The sequence below is a fragment of the Panthera tigris genome, chromosome D2 (genome assembly GCF_018350195.1).
Source record: "Panthera tigris isolate Pti1 chromosome D2, P.tigris_Pti1_mat1.1, whole genome shotgun sequence".
NCBI lineage: Eukaryota > Metazoa > Chordata > Mammalia > Carnivora > Felidae > Panthera > Panthera tigris.
This window is the reverse complement of record NC_056670.1, coordinates 62,532,534-62,560,028: the sequence shown is the minus strand read 5'-3', so window position 1 is coordinate 62,560,028 and position 27,495 is coordinate 62,532,534. Positions and strand designations below refer to the sequence as shown.

At 40.0% G+C, this 27,495-nt stretch overlaps 1 protein-coding gene across 6 annotated transcripts in view; it reads right to left on the bottom strand.

Annotated features, from left to right (window-relative positions):
- The window catches only part of SORCS3 (sortilin related VPS10 domain containing receptor 3), a 589,476-nt gene that overhangs the window by 18,878 nt on the left and 543,103 nt on the right, over nucleotides 1-27,495 (bottom strand). For all 6 annotated transcript variants that reach the window (XM_042960443.1, XM_042960447.1, XM_042960446.1 and 3 more), the window contains 4 exons: nucleotides 18,331-18,444; nucleotides 14,972-15,143; nucleotides 12,465-12,651; nucleotides 6,701-6,834 (listed from right to left, as the gene is read on the bottom strand). In XM_042960443.1, the coding sequence (XP_042816377.1) occupies nucleotides 6,701-6,834; nucleotides 12,465-12,651; nucleotides 14,972-15,143; nucleotides 18,331-18,444 (607 nt within the window). The remainder of the gene's footprint in view (nucleotides 1-6,700; nucleotides 6,835-12,464; nucleotides 12,652-14,971; nucleotides 15,144-18,330; nucleotides 18,445-27,495) is intronic.

The window sequence follows — 27,495 nt, the reverse complement described above, 5'->3', positions numbered from 1 at the left end:
AATTACCTTGGGCAAAGTTTGTCCCCATTATGGGCCTTCGTACTTTATCTGTTAAATGAAAGCTTTGGGTCAGAAGAGCTGTGAGAACTTATTCAACAATCAGAATACAGAGGATTGATGAATGGCTTTTGGCAAACTTTCTAGTCCCTACTGGTCAACCCATTCCATCTTATCTGTTATAAGACTTTCAACTGCTTCATTACCTAGTCATATTTTTTGGACATACCCAACCGAATGGCTAAATTTTCTTTAAAAATGATAATATAAAACATTAATAAGGATGCAGAGCCACTGGAACTCTCATACATTTTTTGGTGGGCTGTGAAATGACACAACAACTTAGGAAAAAGTTTAGTTTTATAAGAAACTGCAACAATTTTTCCAAAGTAATTGTACCATTTTCTGTTTTATGACTTAGCAATTTCAGTCCTGAGAATTTAGTCAAGAGAAAATAAAACGTATGTCCACAAATAAACAAAAATGTTCATGGAAGCTTATTCATAATAGCCCCAAGATGGAAACATCCCAGGAACTCCCCAATAGGAAAATAATAAAAAAACCATAGTGTATTCACACAATGAACATAATGGAAAAAAATACTGATATATACAACAGCCTGGATAAATCCCAAACCTATAAGAAAGAAACCTTACATAAAAGAATTCATATGGATGAAGTTCTAGAACAGGCAAATCTAATCTATGATGGAAAACAAAGCAGCAGTTGGTTTTGGGGATTGGGGGTGAGTATTGACTAAGAAAGGGAATGAGAGAACTTTTTGGAGTGATGGTAATACTATGTATTTCGACAGGAGTCTGGGTTACATGTGAATGTGTTTCTCAAAACCTAGAAAGTGCACACTTCAGATTTGTGCATTTCATTATTGATACATTTTACACTGTCATGGGGAAGCAAATACTGCACTCTAGTTAATGACTTGCAAGCTTAAGCATCGAGGACAAAGTATATTGGTGTCTAAATGTGAAATAAGTCAAAAATTAAGATCGATTGATGGATGGACAGAACAGAAAGAGAGACAGACAGGTGATAAAACAAGCATAGTAAATGTTAATGGTAGCTACAGCCGGTGGGTATACGGATGTCCACTGTAAAATTATTTCAACTTTAGTGTATATTTGAAGTTTTCCATAATAAGATGTTGGGAGAGAAAACATGAAAGGAACAATCAATATGATTTTACTTTTCCTGATTCCATGAATGACTCTCTGATCGTGGCTATATTCTATTGTCCTCCATCTTGGTTCTCTACCCTCAGCTATCATCTTCCCACCTCTCATCACCAGGCATTTTTCTACGTTAACAGTGTTCTCTTCATGAAACGTTCACTACTTCCTTGTCATCTTCCTTAGCTGTCAGTGGTCTATTTGTGCCCCCTTCCTTTCTCTACACACTACTGTAACCTTAGACTTGGGTAGCTGCAATCTGTCAGGCAAAGGCACCTCTTTCGAGAGTGGTGAAATTCCTCTCGTCCCTGAATATTTTCTTCTCTCCATCTGGCTGTTTCCCTAGGAGATCCAGGGGCCAAACAAGGGTGCAGGGCTGCAGGACAAAGGGAATGCCATCTGTGGTGGGAGAGAGTGTGCTATCCTACCAGCCAGTCAGGGCTCTGAGTCACAGCAAATAGTGCTGAATGGGAACACTTGGTCCCCAGATGGTAGACCACAAGCTTCCATACTAGGGAAGAGGCAGGAGCTAATTTTGTTTTCCAAATTGCTTTTGTTTTTCATCAATTGATATGGCATCATGGCTGATTTCACCTTCCTTGCAAACCTGGAACACTCAACAGGATTCCTGAATTCTTTGTTGGCTACTGATATCTAGTGCGCAATGCTAAATTAAATCAAGTATTTTAAGGTTCATTTACTAAATCTATTAGGCAAGCAGACACATTTATTAAGCCAGACCTCTGTTAATCCCAGCAAATTGGCCTTTCAGAGCCCTACAAATCTAACAGGCAGCCGATTGACTTCTCTATCTCTGTGCCTTGTCCAAGCTGCAGTGGCAGCCCACAGTGAGACCCTTTGGAATAATACCTCATTCCTGCCTGGGTTGTGGGATACATCCCTGCCCACAGAGAATCCCTCATGTGTGACAGGTCACATATTATCCACTGAGCCCAGAAAGATATTGACAAAACTCTGAGTGACTATTTAGTTATGACATTTCCACTTGACTAATGGAACAAGGAGCTTCAGGGAAACCTTTGGATGCAGCCTATACCAGTTTCCCAGACGCTGTAAGTCAAGTTAATATTGAACATAATAAAACCTCTACAATTTAAATATATACTTTTATAAAAGCTACCATTCCCAAATTGGAAAGACTATGCAATGACTATGCCTGCCTTACTTAAAACCTTCAGCAGATTATATAGTTAAATGTAAAATGTGTTCATCATATGAAGTTGAAAAGGTAGAATACATAATTGAGGATATACTATGATTAGACCTATGTAAAAAAAAAAAACCCTAAAATATACACAAAGACCAGCAAAATAGCATCTATACAGGTGTTAGGACTAAGGAATTAATGTGAAAATTCATAGGGGAAAAAATTCACTCAAACACACAACACACACACAAACACATCAAAAGCTCATCAAAAGTATCACTGTCCATGAATCTGATTCTATCTTCTGTCATCCTATCATAAATCTGAATTTCTATGACAAAAAACAAAAAACAAAAAAACATCCATTTGTACCATTGAAAGCCACCTGTCACCTATCTTTCCTGTCTCTCTTTTGTCTGAATCAGTCTACACAGAATACAACCATTCCTTACTTTTCCATACAAATCTCTTTCCCTTTCTCTGCCTCAATTCTGTTTCTTCAATGCCAGGTTAAGACCAACTTCATACGTGACTCACTCCATGACCAACAAGGTGTACATCCATCACCACCTAGGCTGCTTGACTGGGCCAATAATATTACATCCCTACCACCTTCCCTTATAGTACCTATGCCTTCATATTCTCCAAAAGATCGCTTCTTAAAGATAACAAATGGAATTTACACAGATTTGTATTCCTCAAAACATCTAGCACAAAATATGGGCTCTTGAATAAGATCTATGGAGCTACTGATGCAATTTCACATCTCCTGTGATAGGTTTGTAGGTATATGAGACTATTGGTGGATTTGAGGAATGTTTATTCTCTTCTATATACTTGTACATCACATGGGCTCGCCAATCATTGCATCTGTGTTCATCATGCCTTCTCATTTGAACTTTGATCTCCTTGAAGGTAGGGACAATGTTGTATGTGTTCCTCTATTCCTGACACCACCGAGTGAAGGGCTAGGTATAAAGGCAGGGGTGAAATGATTCTTGATTTAATTCGACCATCTGGGTATACTTGCGTAATTCACTCAGTCACAACTCTCTCTCTCTCCCCCTCTCTCTCTCTCTCTCTCTCACACACACACACACACATACCCATAAAACATTACTTTACAAGGTTATTAGCCTAAGTGTTTTCTCTGAAAAATGGGATAATTTTCTCCATCAGTAATGTTCTAATGATTAAATAAAATGATGTGTATCAACAGCCTCCTACAAAGCTGTAGTAGAAATAAATGCCTGAAATTAGTATTAGCTCCTGGGGCGCCTGGGTGGCTCAGTCAGTTAAGTGTCCGACTTCAGCTCAGGCCATGATCTCATGGTTCATGAGTTTGAATCCCGCATCAGGCTCTGTGCTGACAGCTCAGAGCCTGGAGCATGCTTTGGATTCCGTGTCTCCCTCTTTCTCTGCCCCTCCCCTGCTCGTGCTCTGTCTCTCTCTCTCTCTCTCAATAATAAACATTAAAAAAATTAGTATTATCTCCTTTTACAGATCAGTTTGCCAGTTAATGGGAACCAAATAGCACCAAGTCAGAGCCCTCACCAAAACATTCAAAGACACTCATTAACTTGCCAGTCAAATATAATGCTCACTGGATCAATTGGGCGATGAGGCCCCCTTGATATGCTTCTGGTATGGTGCTAGCAAAAACAAAACAAAACAAAACAAAACAAAACAAAACTGAAAATATATCTCTTTCACCTGGACCAAATAACCATTCTTAGATGGGGGAGAGAAATCTAGGAAACCAAATCAGATACACCATTGAAATGTAGATGCCGTTGATGTAAATGACAAGCACCACCCCGACTGATATTTTCAAGGGCTATTAGATATATTCTAAGTACATCTAAGTTACTAATATTAATTATTACTGGTTACTACTTGTTCACTATTAGTTACTAATAGTTACTACTATTATTACTCTGATGTTACAAAGACCAAAACTGAGGTTCAGAGAATTTGCATGATTGACTACACACATACAGCCAAGAAGAACCTGATTCTGGACTGCAACCCAGATTTATTATTTTAAAACTGCTCAATTCTGGGCATTTGTGAAGCACTTCATGCTCAAGCTTATAGGTGGAAATTCCTAACCAAAGAAGACCTCAGGTTACCATCAACCCAAACCAAAACAAAACTGTAATGCCATTCTGTAATTTAAAATTTCCCTTCTCCTAATATGGCATAATATAGATTAGCTAGATGTATATTTCAAATAATAACTCAGTGATGTCTGTGGGTTAGATATTAGTATCCTTGCTCTACAGAGAGAAAAAGCACTGATATTTAGATCGGGTGATTTGTTTAAGCAAACAAAGATAATCATTAGAGAAACAGAAACCTGACTCCCCAGTCACTTTGCCCAATTCTGGGTTTATTTACCAAAATTTAAGAAACTAGATTAAGTAAATGCATTAAGTAGATTAGATTAACTACTAGTCTAGATTAACTAGACTCGATTAAGTAACTAGTAAAAGCCTTAGAATTCAGGTCTTAGAATACTCAAAGGAAAAAAAACATATTCAAAGGGGAAAAATGGTGCTGTAGAGAAACAGTGTCTCCAGCTCCTTGTGGGCTTCTGAGTAAATCACTGTGTTGACAACTGCGAAGAACCTCTCTCCTTGAGCATAGCAGCCTCAGTAAAGATCACCTGGTAAATGAACACTAACAGCAAAGAATTCCCTGGCCTGACAGCCAAAAGTTCTCAGCAGATAAAGGCACTTAAAATCCTCTGTTTCTAATTTTCTCCTCCCAAATGATTCTCTCTTTCCTCTTTCACTATATATGCCTGCTGGTGATTGAAGAAAGATTTTAGGGTCTATAACCTCTAGAAGACAAACAGAGCGATGCAGCCAATGCATCCTGAGGCTGGGGTGGTGCATGGTAGATGGGAGTTAGGAGACCTGGCTCCACAATTAACCAGATGTTTGACCTTGGGATGCTCATCTCATGCAGGGTACTTCACTTCTCTAATGTACCAAATGGGGATCTTAATAACTAACTTCTGTATCTCTTGTCCTGGTGAATAATCTTTCCAGAAATGCAAAAGCATCACAACCTATATTAAGAAACTGACTTGAAAGTATACAGCATGAACAATGCAAACAGAAAAGGGTCCCTTGGGTCCATAAGTCTGTCTTTTATCAACCCATCCTAACTCCAAGTTTTTATAAAAAGCATCCATTTAGTGAGTACCTAGCATGTACTAGGGAGATACATAGCATCTTATTTAATTTTCACAACAATTAAGATGATATAGGCATTATTCTCTCCAATTTGCGCTGACTGAATTAAATTTTAGGTCAAGTGACCTCATCAAGCTCACATAGCTGGCACTGTCACTGTGACTCCAAGGTCCATGTTTTCATCACAATGTCATGCCGCCTCCCTAAAAAAGAGCAGGGTGAATCATCTCCCACTCTTACCATGCAGGGACTGAAGTTCTTTTTGGTCATCTCGAAACAAACAAAGCCATCATTGTTCATTTCTTTTTTAAAGGAATTACTACATAGAACTGAATATTTGCTTCCCCTTTCTTGAGATATCCAGCATTTCCAAGTGTGATACGATATCTTTCTTACTTTTTAAAAATGAAAGGTCTAAGATGGTTAATGCCAATCACATCAAGAATGACCAAGCAAAATGTAGACAAAATCAGGAATGGAGAAAAACATGAAGCCCTTACATTTAGAGACCCTCAGCCTAACTGCTCCCAGCTCCTATTATACAAGTGTAGTCACTGTTGACACAAGTATCACTGTCACCAGTTGCGGGGAGTAGGGAGGATGTGCCAAGTTCAGAGATTAGCCCTCTTAGTCCCCTTCTTAGAGGCTTGGCAGCATCAGTCTAAAAAAGAACCTAAAGAAAACCCTGGGCTTCATAGAACATCTAGTAGGTCTTGGAGAAGCGTTCTTTACATGCATTATTTGATTTGATTTTCACATCTCTGTATTTAGAGATATAATTCACATTTCCAGATGGAATCATGGGATCTCAGAGATGCTAAGTGGCTTCCTTTACATAGCTAGTGAGTGGAGAGCCCAGGATTAAAAAAAAATAGAGCAAATGAAGTTTTAGAAATACTGATTATGGAAGTAGGTTTGTATAGCTTCTCAGAGTACTCTTTCTTCCTCAGGATTGTTTGAACTTTCCCTACTATAATAATGAATCTGGTATAGAGACGTATGTGATATTCAATTATGTGGATTCATAGATTCAGGAAGTACTCCCTATTGCCCACATCTCTGATGTCCCCAACGTCAACATGGACGCTGGTAGATAGAAGAATTCAGCATAGATCTACTCAGACATGGATCAGAAAGGGCCGAACCTTTGTGCTATTGCCAAACCACCAGAAATAGGTGAGGGTCCCCAGTTGACTGGGCCACACAACCGCACTGATGTTGACCTCCTTATTTCTTATGGCAACAAATGGAACTCGGAGATGAACATGCTCCACGGGACCTGTGGGAACAAGGAAAACAACATGAGTGTTTATATCCTGGGAATAAATGAACTTCATCGCACTCCCAGATTCTTAATCTTAACCCCTATTACCATAAACTATAGTAAAACAAGGATCACAAACTCACAAATGTTGAGATGTGGGTGTGTGCTTGAAATAAAGCACCTTGTATAAAAGGGAACATAAATCAGACTTCAGACTTTTTGAATGACATCCGAAATACATTTATATCTGATGTGCCTAACCATGAATACTTATGAACCTCCAATCCAAGGACAAAGCCAGTTTATTAGACACTTAGCCAATAAATAGGAAGATAAACAGCAGTCTCTTTCATTTCTGACAATTAGCCTGTATTGTCATGTGGGGTCAACGCATCATATGGAGGGCTCTTCCATTATCCTTGATTGTTAATTGGTTCCATCCTCTTCAACAATCCGCCATTATGCCCATCATCTGCAATACTCAGTGGGCGTCATTCAGAAGCTGGCAAGGCCGTTTTACGAAAAGGAAAATGTGTATCTCCCTAAATCAAAGGAGAAACAAATTCCAGATTCCCAAATAATAAAAAAGCTGCTTGCAAAAAGGTGAGCAAATTTCTCTTTTTTTCCTGCAGAAAACTGATATAAGCAGCAAGTCAGAGAAAATATATGAACACATCCCACTCACAATAAATGAGGATTTTAATTTAATTCATTTCCAAAATAAAATGAGAAGAGGAAAAGCTGCTGGAAAACATTAACAGGTCAGTGTTGCACTGTGGGGTGGATATGTTATCTTTTTTAACTCTGTGGGGTTTTCCTCTCCCCCCCACTTCCACTCCTTCCTCTTTTCCTTTCCTTTTTCTTTCTTTTCCTTCCTTCCCTTTACCTCCTTTCCCTTCTTTATATCCTTGCTACTTAACCAAACCCAATTAAAGTATTCCATTATCAATTCACACTATGCTAGCACAAATATTCCTGGTTTCCATCGTGATAGTGTCAAGAATAACTAAAAGTCAAGACTGCAGTCCCCACATCTTTTTAGTTGGGGGCCTTGAGTTCTTCTCATAGGTGGGACATTTTTCAGGCCACTCAACCTTCACTATTTACATCTTGGGTTCTTTTGGAGGCAGCTCGGTTTAAAGGGAAGAAAACAGATGGCTTCTTCTCATTTCTGGTCTGGTTTAATGTAGCTGTATGATCTTTTCCTCTTTCTTACAGAGCCTTGACCTTACACAGTCCCTTACCATTACGCCATCCCGCATCTTCCTTAGAGGAATAAGAACATGTGAATGTGATATCTGGATGTTAAAAGTACCATCCCGTTAATTCTGGGTGGGGACTATTTCTACCGCCACTATCGCTGTCTCTGTGTACCATTGCATAGAAGTCCCTCTAAGACAGCAGAAGTTCTTCTGAGTCTCACTGGGCATCGCCGGTATTGTAGGTAGATTTATGCTGAGGGAGAAGGTGTTTGGGTAAAGACAAATGCTGAAAGGAGGAGAGCAGTCAGGCCTGCCTGCCACTGTCCATGCTGTACTTTCCTAAACAGTCAACATGTGTTCGAGGACCTGCGTATCTACAGCTTGAAACTACTCATTGATTACAGCTCTCTGACCTGACCACAGACATACAACCCTCAAGGTTTCTTCCAGCAAATAGTCTCTTCTAGCAAATAATTTCAACCTTGTCACTTCAGATACACATTTGGCTAAAGGTTTAACTATTTTCCTTAAAATTTTTTTTAAATGTTTATTTATTTTTGAGAGAGAGAGAGAGAAAGCACGAGCAGAGAAAGAGGGAGACAGAGAATCCAAAGAAGGCTCCATGCTCTGAGCTGTCAGCACAGAGTCCGACATGGGGCTCGAACTCACAAACCACAAGATCATGACCTGAGCTGAAGCTGGATGCTTAACTGACTGAACCAGGCACCCCCGAAGGTTTAACTATTTTCAATAAGAAATTCTGCTCAATTATTTTTGTATGGTTTAATTGTTGGTGAAAATACAAATACCCACAAGTTATGAGAAAGCACTGGCTACTTTTGTGACTTAATTAGTCATTTTTAGGACCTTATATGATTTACCTTTCTTTGTTGTTTGTGTTTTACTGATTCATGGGGAGGAGAATGAGACAGTGGGAAGGAGCCCCCAGCCAGCCATGTCCTAGGAGGGAGATGAGAACTCTGTTTACAATAACACCCCAGAGTCTTTCTCTGTGCCCAGATACAGAGCTCATTCCTCCCCTGCTGGGAAAGGGACCATTTACCCTTAAAGTCAATTCTCCTGTTATATCCCTCCCTCATAATGCAGGAAGCTTATTCCCCTGGCCAGCTCATCAGAATCCCAGGCCTTTCCACAGTTAAGTGATGATACTGCTAATGGCTTGTGGCCCTGGCACTTCTTCTCAGCTTTCTGTCACTCAAGGGCCTTGGCCCAGCTACACACTGTCAGGTACTTTGATGCCCAAAAAGATAAAAGGAGATATTCTTCTCCCTAAACTCATTGCAAACAAAGGGATACAGTTTCCATGAATTGGCACACTATCAAACATAATCACATTTTTTCCAAATTCAAGACAAGCATGTTTGGGTAAACAGAATCTCAAGGAACAACAACACATAATAGTTTTTTTTTTAATGTTTATTTATTTTTGAGAGGGGGGGGGGGGAGAGGCTGAGAGAGAGAGGGAGACACAGAATCCAAAGCAGGCTCCGGGCTCCAAGCTGTCAGCTGTCAGCACAGAGCCCGATGCGGGGCTCAAACTCGCAAACTGTGAGATCATGACCTGAGCCGAAGTCGGATGTTTAACCGACTGAGCCACCCAGGCACCCCAACATGTAATAGCTTTGTAGGGCAAAGAACCTGAACCAGATGCTCTGGGCTTCAACCTAGGGATATACCAGTGACCAGAGAGAAGAGAGAGGAAGGATTCAGGAGGGAGCACAGCCAACTCATAAAATCCTCACTGTCAAACAGTGCTCTTTTTGATAAAAATCTAATAATTTGTGCGAGATTGGTTATTATGGGTGGCTAACAACTACTTTTGTTAGCTAATGGCCCAAGGTGAGGCCAAGAGCAGTTTCCACTATAATAACTGTCTGGTAAATGCAGCCATGATTGATTTGGAGGGAATTACGAGCATGATAAAAGTTTCAAGGAACATTTCCTCCTTCATGCACATAACCCACAGTATAAATCAGTTCCTTGCTGTTGTGATTTTTGCCACTAAGATACACTGGTCTTTGCACCCTTCGGGTAAGGTCCGCTATTGTTAGAATTAGGAATATGGGTGGGAGAGAGGAAAGTAAATTTTCCCTCTTTGTCTTCATTTTTAAATGCAGCAGAAGTGTCAGGCAGAAAGTTAGTAGGTAGTACTTAGTAATTACTATAACAGGTAACATTCATCATGTGCCAAGCTGGGTGGTTAAGTGGCATTTTGCATACTGTGCAGAAAAATGTTAACATAGACCTGAAATTGCCATCCTTGGAAAGACTTGTGTGCAAGATTGGCTCTTGATAACATCTGGAAACTTGGCTTTGAGAGTATTTCCACTCAACAGTTAACTGCTAAGAGTGGTTCACTATGTCTAGATAGTTTATGCCAACAATATGGTTTATTCTGAGAATGTATTTTCCTTAGGGTGTCTGGAATTCTGGCATACACTAGGCAGGAGATGCTTACCTGACCAGTCCTTCCCAAAAAATCATGGGTACTGTATTTCTAAGCAGCTTCTCTGGTAAAGAGCCCTTCTCATGTGCTTCTAGAACTCCTTGCTGGAGGAATTACCCATGTTGGGTGACACCATGATAGGGGCTGACTCTTTGGAGATCATGACTGGCTTCCTCCAGATTTTGCCCTCTGGCCCTTTTCCTTTGCTCATCTTATTTTGTCACCTTTCACTGTAATAAATCACAGTCTTGAGTATGACAATATGTTGAGTCCTGTGAGTCCTTTTAGTGAATCAACAAACCCAAGGGGGTGGTCCTGGGGACCCATGAACCATATTCATAATCCAATTTGATTCTCATAGCTTCCCTATAACCTAACTATTAAAGATGAGCAATCAGAAGTTTGTAGAGTAAGAAAGTTGATCAGTATTAGATGTTTAACAAAGGGATATAATCAGATTTCAAACAGAGGTCCCTTTGTTCTAAACCCTGACTCATGAACACCCTGCATGCCACCTACCTGGGTTTTGGATCTGGTGCTTCTGGCACAGAATGAGGATAATTGGTGTAGTATGGACCACTAGGGCTATTGATGGCCCATTTCTAGCAGCACCTGCCCTCACCCACTAGAATGTAAAGTCTTCAAGACTCAGGCTATATCTGTATTGTTACTTCCGCGGTGCCTTGCTGAATGCCTTACATATATTCAGATCCAACAAACATTTGTTGAATAAATTAGTAAATAATTGGGTGTTTTATTTACATTTCCTATTTGTTACAAGAGCCATGTGAGGCAAAGTACCAGTTAGAATTAAGCCATTTTGAAATTGGAGTTCAGAAGATCCAGAGAAGAAATAATTTATCTTGTGGCCAAGTATCCTGGCATCTTTAGCGATGTAACTGATCTATCATCCAGGTGTCCCCCAGTGCTCTTCCCCTATCACCGGTGGCCCTTGTGCTACCACTATGATTAAAATGCTAGATGACTAGATAGCTTACTGTTTTCCAGAAGCCTTTTAAATGTAGGCAGCTTATAAAGTGGAGTTTACATCATCACTGAGGTGGAGACACTTCTTGCATTCACCTAGACTCTTTGGGGACATATAATTTTTACCATATATAGCATATTACTCCCCAAACATCATGGGGTATATAAATTAGAACCACAGAATTCCTTAGGCCCATGAGTATCACTGAGAAAGGCATAGGAAATCAATACCAGCCCCATAACATGTCTTGACCCAACATGCTAAAATCATAGTATTTAAGTTTCATTTTACATGAATTAAGTCCCAGGATAGCAAATACACAAAACGTATCCATTACACACAAAGTACTTTGGAACTTCAGCTGTTGTTTTGATTTGGGCCAAGCGACAGTCAATAGTAATGCAATACGTTCCAGGTCAACAAAAACATTTTGGAGAGTCCTTAGAATTGTTTACAATAGGAGTGAACTTACAGTAATCTTGGCCATAAGAATTAGGTTCTTTTGTGTGCTCAGTTCTACATTTTCAAAAATCCGTACATGTTTCTTTAACCCTTCTTTGGTTCTTCTAACAGAGATTAGAAATTTACTTTGATTCGGGCTGCCTTCACTCATAGTAGCTTGGAAGTGACCGTGTGGCCGTGAACCAGGTGAGCTTCCTCTTCCTATATTCTTAGGACTCTCCAAAGCAAAGTGAAATGACTTTCACCTGAATGTGTGTCTGCATGTGCATACATCCATCAGGACGTAGTGGGACTGAAAAGGAGGGGCCAGTTGGTAATGCTATTCCCCAAACTTTCAAGATATTTAATCTACTTCGGTGTCAGAAAACTGAAACACAGATGAGCACACATCTCAGTCTCTCCACTTGGGCCATTACAAAAGGGTGGCAGTCATACCAAAGCTAGTCTCAGCTCTGCATCCCAGAAGTCTTGACACCAGTTGTCAATTGGGAGGAACATAAGAAAGGAGAAGGCTCATGCTACTTACAAACCACGTGCAGGAAGAGAACAGCTGTGTCTGAGCCCAGGTTGTTCTCTGCATAGGCCGTCACCTGGAAGATGCCCGCACTCTTGTACACGTGCTTGATGCCATCCTCGATGGGGCTGAAGTTAGCATAGGACACTGCAATCCCATCCCCAAAGTCAAGCTGGATGTTTGTCCTTTGGAGATCACCCTGCACGGGGGGAATAGCAGTGGGCCTGGGCTCACTCACATGTCCAGTCTGAGTCCTATTGGATGCTTGGTCCTGTGCCTTCTGCATCACCCTCTTGAGGACCTAGAGACTCTCTCAGGGCTGAAGCACCCTGCACACAACCATCAGACTCTTATATGATATCCACTGGGCATCATGGGGAGGTCCTATGGATCTGTTGTCCCCGTAAGCCCAAGCTCAGGGCAGCCTCTGACATGGGCCCAAGGGGACAAGGTAAAGCCTCTAGGGAGTTCTAGGCACACACATGCTTTAATATTCCTCTCCTGTGTCATAAGAATAACAGCAATAGTAGTAACAGCTAACTTACAAAGTTTCTTTTCAGTTCCAAGCAATTGATCTCCTCACAACTTTCTAATGCAGAAAGTATTACTTTCCCCATTTTATAAATGGGGACAAAAATAAATAAGTAGACCAAAGACTCACAGCTAGTAGTGGAAGAGACCAATTTTGAACCAAGCCAGTCTGGTTTCAACACTAATGCTCTCAACTACAATGCTAGAACTATATATAATTATTCCTATGTTTTAATATTTATTATTATGTTCCAAGCATTATGTTTATCACCTAACACATACTCTATACCACACCTTCAAAATAACTCTGTGAGGTAGGATGATTATTCCCAGGCTACACATGGATACTACATACCAGTTAAAATTACATCCATGCTCTGCTGACCTTGGGTTTCCCTAAACCTGCCTAAGCCCCTCTTCCCTGAAGCCTTTTCCAATCATCCCAGCTCACAGATCCCTCTGCCTCTTGGAAGGCCAAGAGCCCCCTGGGAGACACCTAGAGGCATGATGCCATCAGTTCTGGTGAGGTCATCCGAACGCCCCAAGCCGATGCTCAGCTTCTTAAGAGCGGATACTGAAGCTTACCCTCCCTTGTTCTTCCTCCCACTATATTGGGTCAGCGCTTTGGATAAATGCAATTGAACCTGACCACAAAACAAGGATCCTCGATGAAAAAGAAGAATTGGATCTCTCTGTTTACAAACATAGTTGATGAAATTTTAAAAAAAGGATATACATCATTTTGGGATTATGAGCCAATCCTTCTGTCCAGTGAAGGTGCATTGATCACAGTTTCATGTTCCATCTCTTCCCCCATGGCAACCCAGATGTGAATGAAATATTGATAGGTGCTCCCTTGCCCCCTGCACAATGTTAACTACCCTTGGGTTTATGAATATAAATTGAAGTGGAAATGAACTAGAGGCAATTCAAATGGATAAGATCATGGCTCTTCACATCCATTCAGGAGAAGGTTTTTATAGTGCTGGTCCTGGAAACTCCCTAGTGGAAATATGATAGTGACCTCCTCTGAATCTTAAAGTCCTTTAATTCAAGTGCCCAGTGTGGGTGAAGGCTGAAGAATCTGTCAACCCAGGATAAGGAACCTTCACCATCCTGTTCAGTATGGCCCAGACTTTAAAGGTTTCTAAAGTATTCACATTTGGGGGAAAAAAACAAAAAAAACAAAAAAACAAAAAAAAACCCCTCCTGGCCTGCTGTGGTCTCTTTCCAAGATCTGAAGAGCTCAAAGCAATTTGCATACACATTTAGAGGTCTTTGTAAATCAGGCAAGCTTTTTTGCCCCACCCCCTCAGCAAGGAGTGCCTGAAAAGCTCTCTGGTTTGGGAAAGGGATAAAGTAGTTCATGTAGGGAGCAAGAAGTGTAAGACAGAGCTGTTTCCACCCTGGAATGAATGGATGCAGGCTGATTTTACTGCCTTAATTGCAGAAGACACTAAAAAGTGAAATAATGGAGCAGCCAGTTGATGGAAAAGCAACTAATGTGACCTTCTTTATACATATATGTTTAAAAGATTGCAATAATCTTCCCCCACACTCACCCTCACTCTCAAGACTCTTTGAAAGCCTTGTGGGCTTTTTTTAATCAGGGGGGTTAAGTATGAGGAAAAAAGCAAAAGAGGCTCCTGGGAGCAACAGAAAAAATACGAATTCCCTTCTTCTGGCAAAGTTTAGAGCATATGGTCTTATGGTGATAAATATTCCTTCAACAAAGCAGGCCCTAAAGGGGAATCTCAAAGAACATATCCAGATCTGCATCTGCCCTGAGCCAAGTGGGTCTCCTGCAGCCCAGGTCTGTGCCAAGTGATGGAGGGAAGAGGGTCCCTAAATGTCCAAGCCTTCTTTTATCCCTTCTGTCTTCTGACCATTGACTCTGGTACAGGCACCTGGGGGGGGTACATCATCTTTCTTTTTTCCCTCCCTGGGAGCAGTGAGTTATGACCTCAGAGACCCAGGACAACACCTACCTCCTCCATGAGAATGATGAAGGTCGCATTATGCCCCTGCTCTGCTACTAGGCGCCCGTCGGTTGTCACCACATGCAGGCCTCGAGGGGCTTTTCCGGGACACATCTGGGCCTTGGCCGTGTACTTCTCCCTCAGCCCGTCCGTGCAGTTGTTAGATACAATTCTCCGGTACCTAAAGAGTGTTGACAGCTGTTGGCAGTGTGGGGTGAGTGTGTGTGTGCATGTTAGAAAAGGATACCAGAAAGCTAGAGTGAGAGACGTTTTGCACAGCTGCTCCTAAACACTGAGTCTCAAAGAAGACAGCCCTTTAAGAAGCCAAACAAATGCTGAGGAACTGCTATCCCTCCATCTGAGGAAGAGCAGCTCTTTAAACATTATTATTGATCCTACCTGGTGAGCCACAGATCAGATCAGTGTCTAAACTAGCCAAGAAAAATCAATGCGTGACTCACATGCAAGAGGGAAGGAGGCTGACCCACTGGACGAGGGAAGTAAGAAAAGCAAGTGCTCCTTTCTGTGAGGGAGGAAGGGACTTGTTTGGAGTTATCTAAGGCCATCTCCAGTTTTCTCTGTACCGAAAACCATCTAGAAGATCAGACTTCTTTTTTTTTTAATATATGAAATTTATTGTCAAATTGGTTTCCATACAACACCCAGTGCTCATCCCAAAAGATGCCTTCTTCAATGCCCATCACCTAGAAGATCAGACTTCCAACTCTGATTCATCAGGAAGTCTCTTCCTGTCTTCCCTCGACCTGCAGGACATCATTCCATCCTTTAATACCTAATAGCCCTTGCTCTGAAGCCACGGGGCTCTTGCACAGCACATTTTCTCTCCTTACTAATATTTCACTTCCCACTCAACACAAATGCCAATTCCAAAGCACAAATTTGAAATGCCTGTTAAATCCTGCTGAGGAAAAATCAGCTCAGAGAAGAAGTGGGCATGGGGAAAACTCCTCACAAAGCAGTGTGGCCTTTCAGGACAAGAGCATCTTTGCACATAGTGATGCCATGTCATCTCACTTCATGAGTGATCCCAGCATATGAAGCCAAGAGCTTGTCCACAGTCCTGACCTGCACGGAAAATATTATTTCCACTATCTGTAAGACTGCATATAATCAACATTCTGGTAAAACCACAAAATATAAATGTGTCACCACCACCATCATTATATCATGTCTTCTTTCACCCTGTATGTCAGGAGTAATTAACCAAACCATCCATGCTGCCTTCTTCTGATTGCCTTTCAAATGAAAGCAGATGAGAGACAATTCTTTATGAATAATATTGATCCTCCACTATACCTGATATTTCCCCCGGTCCTCTCTCCATCCGTCACCCCCCAAACACTGCTGAACTACCAGCCCTATCTCCACCCAAAGATCTCAGGAGGATGTTAAGCAAATGCTGTGTGTAGTTACTGCCTCAGATAGAATTACAATATACCCCTTTGTAGATACATAATATTTTTTTAATTGCCAACTGAGCTCATAATGGGTCTTCAGATGTGCTGTCCAATATGCTAATCACTTTCTACCTGTGCCTACTGTGCACTTAAAATGTGGTTAGTCTTGCATGTTAAAATGATACTATTTTGGATATATTAGGTTAAGTAAATTATCTTATTAAAATTAAGTTTTCATTTAAAATTATTTTTAATGTAGCTACTAGGAAATTTTAAATTATATATTATAATTCTCATATTATATTATATTATATTATAATTCTTTTGGTTCATATTATAATTCTTTTGGTCAGCACCAGTCTACATCATCAAACTTTTGTAATCAATTTATACTTTCTTGCTGACTTTTAATCATTTACAAGATATTTAATTTTTACTTATGGCAGATATTTTGGTGGGTACCATATCCTAATGCAAACTTGATATCATCTACTCTTTCTCTTCAACCTCAACTGGCCAGCTGGTTGACCACCTATAATATAAGCCAACATTTAAGCAACACAGAGGTATGTGTACACAGTTGTAGTAAATCTTTTGGAAAAAATTGAATTATCTTTCCTTTTCAGCTTCCTAATTTATTTGATTGGCTATTTGGGATTTTGGTATACCTAACTTGCTTTAAATTGGGTGTACATATACGTGTCACATGATCATATGTGGTGTTGTGATGTAATTCTCTTCCAGTTCCGTCCAAGGTATGCTCTGGCTTGGGATTTGGTGGCCTAGCAGATGACTTGTGCCTATCATATTCTTCTTCCTCAAACTTGATAGCACTGTGTTCTCTTCTACCATATCTCTGAAAGTTCATGCTTCTGGATCTGTATTTTGAATGGCTTAAATCCCTGAACTAGACACCCACAATAAAATCGCATCAAAAGTGCTTAAGCCCCAGCTCAGGACCCAGGAACAGCTCCCTAAGAACCAAGTATTTAACTAAAAGTTCTTGTCTTTCAGTAGCTCAGACCACTCAACACATCTCTTCAATCATTTTCTCCCATCACTTAGGTAGATTGTACCTTTTCAGTATTTTACAGTCAGAGAAGGTAAAATTACTGAGGTGGTGAGTAACTTGTGTGAGACGGTAGAGGACCCATTGGAAGAGTTGAGACTGGAGTCCAGAACACCTTAGTCCTCCGCTACTCAAAGTCCTAGGACCAGTAATGCCAATGATGCCCGGGAACTTCTTAGAAATGAAGAATCTCAGCCCCACCCTACATCTACCAAATCACAGGCTGCATTTTAACAAGATCACCAGGTGATCTACAACACATTAAAATTGGAAAAGTGCTATCTTAGACCCCCAATCCACTTGCCAAATCTGTTCTGCACCATGGAGGTAGTAAAAGACGGGAAGATAAGTCTTCAAGGAAATATTTTTTTCCCCCACAAATCTGAGTAACTATAAGTGAGCAAAGAGAGAAACACATACATAGTGTGACAATTAAACAAAGTATGCCTTGACCTTCTTATTCCAGGAGGTTCTAGAATGGGACCTGTAAATTTTCATTTTAAGTTGCCAGCATCACAGTCTAGGAGAGCTTCTGTTCATCTATCACTAGAGAGCACTGTAATATCTGCATACCACTTGTGTTCCTTTATTTCCTTAGGGGCTCAAAAAATAAGGTGGCATCTCTTTCCAGCAAAGAAGACCCGACTGAAACAATAGCTATGGTCTGTCAGAGGCAAATGGAAAAAAGTATTGAAATCTGGTAGATTTCTGATGTTCCCCCTAAAGCTACTCTCAGCTAAAGAAAGCCTCAGCTTTCCTCAGAAGCCACCTATAAACAAACTATCCATACTCTCTCTTGCTTCAGAAGAAATGCTACCTTTGATCCCAATCTAGGGAAACAGGAGACTAGTGAATAGAGTTCCTTCAGGTGTTTTACTTACCCAGTGCTGTTAAGGTAGCTTTGACCAAGGCTGCAGTCCTTTGATGGGGATGCTGGGTTGTACCAGAAAGCTGGGACACACTGGCTCTCTCCGTGTCTCTCATAGCCGTAGTCACTGTCCAGAAAATGAATATTGCACACTAGTACAGATGCACAAATGCCAAAACACCCACAGACACACACAAACACAAATACATCTCTACGGTCTTGCAAAAAGCTGCATTGCATTCTTTCAAATATTCCCAGTGACAGCAAATATTCATATGAAGTTTTAGAGTTAGAAATAATCTCGAATCATTGGAAATCCAGTGTACGGAAGAAATAATGCATTATCAAACAAATATTCCAGGTTAAAAAGAGGTATGGATATACATCATGTAGCAGGTACACTGGCTGGGGTTGGGTGTCAGGGATGCTATGAGCTGAAAAGCATATTCTGGATCACAGTGGAATTACTGACATAAGTAGGTGATAAGCAAGAGGATGATTTTAAAGGTCAAGATTCATTTCTGGATAAAATTCCACAGGTGTTATTCCAAAATTAATTTCATAGATTTTATTTTAATTTTTCCTACAAATTCCTTCCCAAGGAATATAAATATATATATATTTATATATATATTTATATATATATTTATATATATATAAATATATATATAAATATATATATCAAGAATATGATAGGCACAAGTCATCAAGTAAATATATATATATATATATATGTAAATATATATATATATATATATATATATATTTATATTCCTTGGGAAGGAATATGCATTCACATATATACAAACAGTCATTCAATTTGTCCCCAATACATATAACACAGGTCTCCTGTTACCCTACAAAAAACAACAAACTGAGGTTCTTTTCCACATTTTCATAAAAGCCTAGCTGTAATAAAATAAAGAAAGAAAATCAGGTATGATTCCCTCCTGCATTCCTCCCATTCCAAAATGAAGTAAAAGACCAGTGTGTAGAGAGGAGGGCCCCCGTCTGAAATGTGACCGGTGTTTCCTTACTTCTTGGAGTTTCATAAGGCTCCCAGGTGCATAAATGTCAGGGTAGAAAAAGAGCAATAAAATAAGTATTATTGCTCTTGAAACCAACCAGAGGTCACTGAGGGTGTCTTCACTTGGCAGGAGAATTCATGCTTCTAAGTTAAGCACCCAAGGGTTTCCTGAAACCCACAGACTGGGCAGAACAATCTGGACATTTGAATATTGATCCACTGAGTGTTAATAAAACATAAAACAGCAAGGAAAGTCACTCTCTCCAGACCTACCCCTCCTTTCTTTTTCTGTTCCCATGTTCTTTGAGCCAAGATTTAATTAAAGTCCAATGTAAATAGAGGGAAACAGTCTGTGACTAGGGTAGGAATGAAAGGGAGGTAGGAATACAAGTTTAACTCTAGATTTATTTATGACTCAATATGTGCACTGTCCTCAGGAAGAAGTATTACAATCCTTGCCTACAAGGACTTTTAGTCTTTGGAGAAAGAGACCTAACATGCCTCAAATCCAACCAAAGAACAGAATAATACAGCATGAGGCAGAACATGAAAATACAGTATGAAGCAGTACAGTTAGGAAGCACCGACTGATGGAGGAGATTATAGAAATTGTTCTCTCAGTTCCATATCACCTTACTTCCTCACCATATTCCTCTACACCAAACTCATACCTGAACAGTCCAGGCCAAATTTTCAACCCTTTGTCTCTGCATATGTTATTCCCTGGGCTTGAAGCACTCAACGTTGTCTGTGTTTGGTAGTTTGCTTAGTATTCGTCTTCAGTATCTAATCAGAGGAGGCCTTCGCTGATTCCCCAGACAGAATCTTTGTGACCACAGCATGTTGGAAACATTGAAGATACAGAGATCTCTGTTGGTTTTGTTTGGCAATATAATAGTTCAGAGCAGTACTTAGGACATTGTCGGTGTTGAATATTTACTGGGTGAATGAATACTCCAATTATGTTTTAAAAGTAATCACACTTATTATTCCATTACATTGGGTCTATCTCTGCAGGGAGATGTGAACCCATAGTTCACCTTCCAGTGTGGACCACAGAAAACATCCCAAGTGCTAGACAGATGCCTAAGCCAGAAAGGTGGGACTCAAGACCAGCTTTGATATGGCCATGTTTAAATGAAAATGGAAGAAAATAAGGAGCAAGGGACGTGTCCGTCAAACAAATCTTTTGCCATGCCTCCTGATCAATGATCAGAGATCTCCCAGCCCGCACGTTCAATGCGGACTCAGTATTGTGACAGTTGGTAACCACCAGTGGGAACAGACTTAAAATTTCAGGAATTTTGCCAGCTAATTAATAGTTGTTAAACACAGCCAATATCAAAAAAATAAGTTATATCAAATTTCAATTAAATAAATATATTTTAAAAATAAATACATAAAGCACAGAGACCCCTTATATTTTGCTGTATTTGTTATACTACTACTACTACTAATAATAATAATATATTGTTATATATAAAATGTTAGGTATTATTATTTTATCTATGCTCCTGAGGTCATTTGCATCTATGTACCTGTAGGACAAAAATACTACATAATGTGCTTCTGTACATCTCTTCTCAATTCTATATTCACTGGCGTCATGCTGGTAGCTTGAAATTGGCCACATTTGGGGATATTTAAAGCAATCAGCAAATGCTACAAATGAGGGCTTATTTATTTGTTCCAAGAGAGCTAGTAGTTAAATATTTACCAGCACAGCACTATCTGATTTATTTAAAAAAAAAATTTAATGTTTATTCATTTTTGAGAGAGAGAGAGACAAAGAGACAGAGAGACAGAGAGACAGAGGGCATGAGTGGGGCCAGGGCAGAGAGAGAAGGAGACACAGAATCCAAAGCAGGCTCCAGGCTCTGAGCTGTCAGCACAGAGCCTGACATGGGGCTGGAACCCACAAACCATGAGATCATGACCTGAGCCGAACTTGGACACTTAACCAACTGAGCCACCCAGGCACCACCAGAATATCTGATTTCTTTTTTTTTTTTTTTAATTTTTTTTTCAACGTTTTTTATTTATTTTTGGGACAGAGAGAGGCAGAGCATGAACGGGGGAGGGGCAGAGAGAGAGGGAGACACAGAATCGGAAACAGGCTCCAGGCTCCGAGCCGTCAGCCCAGAGCCTGACGCGGGGCTCGAACTCACGGACCGCGAGATCGTGACCTGGCTGAAGTCGGACGCTCAACCGACTGCGCCACCCAGGCGCCCCCAGAATATCTGATTTCTAAGCATTGCTTATCAGTAGAAACATTTGGGCTGTGGTGTGTCTGCAATGCTTCTAGACAATTCTCCAACTGCTGGATGAACTAAATCTACTGAATGTCCTGCTAACCCTAAGAAATATTAATAATCTCTGAAGGAAGGGTGCTCTCCTTAATAGCTTTGGGAAGGAAAGGAATGTCTTAATGCTCTTTCCTAAATCTTTAACCATCTTTAGCAGTTCTGTTCAGCTCTGCTACCTGTTAGCAATGCAGTAATTAAAAAAGGTGCGTCAGGGATGCTGTTTTGCCCCAAAGAGAAAAGGCACCTCATTAATATTTAATAACATTAATGGAAACATCACTGGCTGCCTCCAAGCTGTGGACTTCTTCATTAACTTCTGTTAAATGTATATTAAAATCTCATTCTGCCCAACCTACCCCCCAGCTCTGGAGTTTGCATGATTTTAAAAACAAAAAACAAAAAACAAAAAACAAAAAAAAACCAAGCAGTTCCAGCTGCTGCTCCAACTTTCTGGGGAAGAGGTGTTTTTCTGTTGAATTGTGACATTTGGAGAGAATGTACCAGAAAGTCTGATTTGCCTCAGGGAAGTATGCTGCCACAGCTTCTGCAAACACACCAGCAGTTTCCTTCCAGAAATAAGTCACCTCTGCATCTTTCTTAACTATAAAAGGGTTTAGAACTTCTAAAAGTTTAGGAGGAAACTTCTCCATTTCCAGGAGACGTATGTCCTCCAAATCCCATTCAGGGAGGAGCCTTAGACCATCTAAAGAGGGAAGAGACAAGCTTCAGAAATCACAAAGCTTCTGCGTGTCAGTGACACTTGTATTCCTTGGGTCTAATCCTCTCAACTGGTAGGTTGGAAGGGAGAAACAAAAGAGAAGTGACTTGTTCAAGACTGTACACAGCTGGAAATGGCAGATGGAAGTGATACTTGGGACTCCTGATCCATGCCTCAGATTTAGTAAATGAAGCACCCATTTAATCATCATAAGAGAGAGCCCCCTGGTCCCCAGGAATGACATTCTGAGACTCTGGGAGCCAGCCCAGAAGTCATGCTTTCTATTGGCCCAGTTGCTGGGGCTTTTCTACTCTCAGACCATGCAGAGCCCTATCACTGCCTCAGTGACCCCCAGGCCCTCCATTCTCCCATTTGGCGGTTGAGATTCCAGGAATAGTACTCCCCGGATGTCTCTGTCCCACTTAATGAGACAGGATCACATGCTGGTTTGAAATGGGCAGATAGAAAGTTTTGGCAGATGCAGAGTGAACACTCAACAAACAGAAGCAACTGCAACAAAAACGATGGGATAATAATTAACATCATTAACATTTTGCTAAGGCAGAAGCCTAAATACAGGCTAAAAGAAAGGCGATTACATCCAAACTCTTTCAGAAATTGTATGAAAAACCCAACAAGCATCCCTCAAGTATTTCTCTTTATCAAGCCTCATGCCCTCTAACAACCTTTTCACACAACTGCATTCTCTGAAGTGCTGCCCTTTTCCCTTGTGCTTGGCACCAAGTCTACACAGCTCCATCACAACCTTCCACAGTAAGCCTTCTGTCATTACTCCAGTCCTCAACACTCCTTGCTCTGATCATTTCTGGCACTTGCAGGTAGGAAGGACCAGGGCTGTCTGAAAGACCTTCCTGTTTTACAACTATGCTATCCAATATGGTAGCCACTAGCCACATGTGACTACGAACACCCAGAATATGGCTGGTACAATTGAAGAACTGAATGTGTAATTTAATTTCATTTTAATGCAAATAACCACATGTGACTAGTGACTGCTATATTGGATAATATAGGTCTGGATTGTAAAATTCAGCCCCTAGTTATGTTCCTTATTATTTGCAATTATGCCTTCTTTCAGTTCAAAACTCTGCTTTACACCTTTGCTTTTTCCACAATGCTAGTCTATAGAAAAATATACTTGATTGTACTCTAAATGCAGAATACTAATGGTTGATTTCAGACACCCCTGCACTTATGCACTGCGGCATCCCCATCTCTCTTCCCCTCTATGTTACCACTTGATAAACTCCCTCTATAGATGTGGAACCATACTGCACATGGAAGGAAGCACTAAAACACACCCAGACTTAGAACTCTCAGGTCAGAATATTATCATTTTGAATGAGTTACTTAACCTCTCTGTGTATCCATTTCTTCATCTATCAAAGGCCTACAGTAACAGACTCTCCTTCCAGAAGCTAGCTGAGAAAAGTAAGATAATCCATCTAAAGGACTTAGTGAGTAGTAGGTGCTCAGCAAAAGTTATTGCTGAGTAAGTGGTTGGGTGAATAAGAAAAGAGAATGACTAAACATAATTCCTGGTTCAACCTGGTTCTCCTTGAACAAAGGTAATTGCATCTCTCAGAGGGCCACTCCTTCCTAGAAGCCTCATTTGACTTCAAAGAAGGCCCTTATACTCCCTTTTCTGACTACTCACTAGCCCTTGACAAACTTAATTCACAGGGATGATTCATGCCTGGCCCTTCACCAGTGCCACAATGGAAGTGGCTCTCTAGAATAAGCATGAGGCTAACTAAGTAGAAACATCAATATTTATGCAAAATTCATGCTTAATACTGACATGTACTCCTGAGGAAAGGGTGAATATTATTCTACAAATAAATGCTTCTGAGAATCTGTAAAAGCTTCCCTCTTCAAACAAAGAAAAGATATAGGTTGAAAATACTCTCCCTTTGTGGATCTAGGCTATACTCCTAAACTTTTCCACCAAAATCAAGACGTTTAATGCATCCTCCCCAGCCCATAAACAACCCCCCCCCCCACACACACTAATCTGATTAAAACTAGGTTATACCCTCTCCCTGCTGTCTCTGACACTTAAAAGTTGCTTGAACCAATCAGATGAACATAACCTGATTTGGCTTAGGCAAACAACTAGGTAGAATGCACATAATAATTACTTATACTAACTGAGCTGGGCTTTTCAGATTCTTTAGCTAATAACGCTTCCTGGTAGGAAGGACCATTGAGGAGATAGGGCTATGAAACTCCTGCCATGCACTGATTTCCAGCACTGAAGACAAACAACTGTATTTGATGGAAAAAAATATATTTTTTTTATAAAACAAAACAATTTTAAATACTCAGTAGTTGTTTATATAAAATATTGTAGAAAAACAACAGAAATTTCAGAAATAAAACTTTCTTCTCTACTCAAAAGTAGTGCAAAAATATTTTTAGGCCACACGATTTTTTTTTTTTTTTTTTTGCTTTTGTTCTCAGATTCTGACCACTAACCCAGCCTCAAGTCCTGGGTGTTTGTTTGCTTATCCTATCTCTGACTCAAGTGGTTCGTTTTCAAATTATTATTAAAGTATAATCAGCTTTTTTTGTTATATAAATTTTAGGTGTACAATAAAATGATTCAACAATTCCACATATTTCTCAGCATTTATCAAGATACAAGTGCTCTTAATTCCCTTTATCTAGTTTACTCATCCCCCTCACCACCCAGCTTCCCTCTTATTTTCTCCATATTTAAGAATCTGTTATTTTTTGTGTTTTTGTTTCTTTCTTTTTTAAATTCTACAAATTAGTGAAATCATATGGTATTTGTCTTTCTCTGACTCACTTATTTAAATTAGCATTACACCCTCTAGGTCATCCATGGTGTTGTAAAAGGCAAGATTTCATCCTTTTTTATGGCTGAGTAATATTCCACTGTGTGTGTGTGCATGCACACGCACACACACACACACACACACACACACCACATCTTTATTCATTCAACTATCAATGGACACATTTGCGTTGCTTCCATATCTTGGCTATTTAAAATGCTGCAATTGGGGCACCTGGGTGGCTCCGTCAGTTAAGAGCCCGACTTTGGCTCAGGTCACGATATCACAGTTTGCAAGTTCGAGCCCTGCATCGGGCTATCTGCTATTAGCATAGAGTCTGCTATGTGTCCTCTGTCCCCCTTTCTCTGTCCTGCTCCCCTTCCTCCCTCCCTCTCAAAAATAAACATTACAAAAATTATAAAAATAAAATAAAATAAAATAAAATAATGCTGCAATAAATATAGGAGTGCATACGTATTTTCAAATTAGTGTTTCTGTTTTCTTCAGGTAAATTACCCAGTAGTGAAATTACTCAATCACTCAATCATTTGGTAACTCTATTTTTAATTATTTGAGGAACATCCATACTGTCTTCTGTATTATTTCTAATTTGAGATACAATTGGGTCTAAAATATAATCACATAATGCTTCAAATACCATATTCCCCAAAATTCTATAAGGTCCTCTTGAACACCATACACCTATTACAATTCGAGTACCAATGGTCAAAACTACATCATCTGGAATTTTGTTAGAGTTAACGGAACATTCTAAATAAAAAAAATATCAACAGCAGTTCACCCACGTTATTTGAGGATGTTTTAATTTTAGAATAACTAAACTTGGGGACCTGTTTCTTTTGAAACATAAAGTGAATCTAATAAGACTTGTTTGATTTCTTGAGAAATAGCATGATACAGAGAAGAACATAGGATTTAACTAGACTTGTATTTGAGCTCCAAATTTCTCTGTTATGTGACCTTAGTCAAGTAGCTTACGTTCCACATGCTTGTTTTCATCTCATTAAAAAGTCATAGTAACAATGCTGATGTTACAGAGCATTGGGTCCGGGTGGTACCTCTGTAAATTCAAGTGCAAGAACCAAAGGACACCTTGCAAAGGCTTTTTTCTTTTTTAATTTCTTTTTTTTTTTTTTTGCACTGCTTCACTTACAGATGGATTCTGATAGCAGTTCCCAAAGAAAAGCTCAGAAATATTTTAAGCAGTACCACCTACAATAAATGAACGAAAAACACCCAAAGGTATGACTTTGTAGACAGGGCTCATTTGGATGTATAAGCTCTGGTTTACTTGCTAAAAATACCATGGGGACTACTTAACTGTGGGGTACAAGATTAACAACAGCAGCAGCAATAGCTACCATATGGATGCCTACACCACTAGGATGAATGCCTTACCTACATTAATGATGTAGATTAATTCATTTATTCCTCTCTAGCAACCAATGAGATACATGTTATATTATCTGTATTTTACTGCCGAGAAGGTTAAATCATAGAGATTAAGAAAATTTCCCAAGGTCAAAATCTGTGAATATCAGAGCTGAGATTTTTTATTTCCAGACTAGTAAATGTTAGTGGAATTACTGAAAGAAAAATATTTATGCTATAATTCTTCTTCTTTCTCCATTGTGAGGTTTCCCAATAGCAGACAAGGGTCTATTACAGCTCAGAGAGACACAGGAGAGAATAGTATGACATGCAAGGGCAGTGTGCCTCCATGGAGTCAGTCTTCAGAGGGACCCAAGGAAGACTGAAATTCATATTCAGAATATTCAAGCTGACATCAATATGTCACGCAGCATAATCCTGAGGGGTCTATGACAATTTTTCTGGGTTGTGGTTAATAATTGAAAATTATTCTTCCCAAGTGTGAAAATATCCTCTGTTTCCAAAGGGTCAGAAGTGCCACAGGTAGGACCCTGACATTCAAATTAAATTCCATTCAGCATATCCCATTTTAATGATTCTCACTGAGGTCAAGCTTTCCAAGGCATGTGTTCAGGGATGCAGAGTAGCTAGGGAGCAGTCATAGCCATCTAGCTGGTTTGCAGTTACCAGTGATAGTGCTAGCAGAAAGGGGGGAACAAAACATGGGTTCCAGCACAAAGCAAGCTTCAGGAAGAGGAAGAAATGAGGCTGAATGAGGTTGCTGGGGAGGGGCAGCTGTTCTGCATCCATATGGATTTACTTCTGTTATTCGACACCAGAAAAGCCCAAATGCAACTCTGCTGCTGTCCTGCCAAGTTTAGAGGGTGATGCCTGAGCCCTTAGCTTTGTCTTT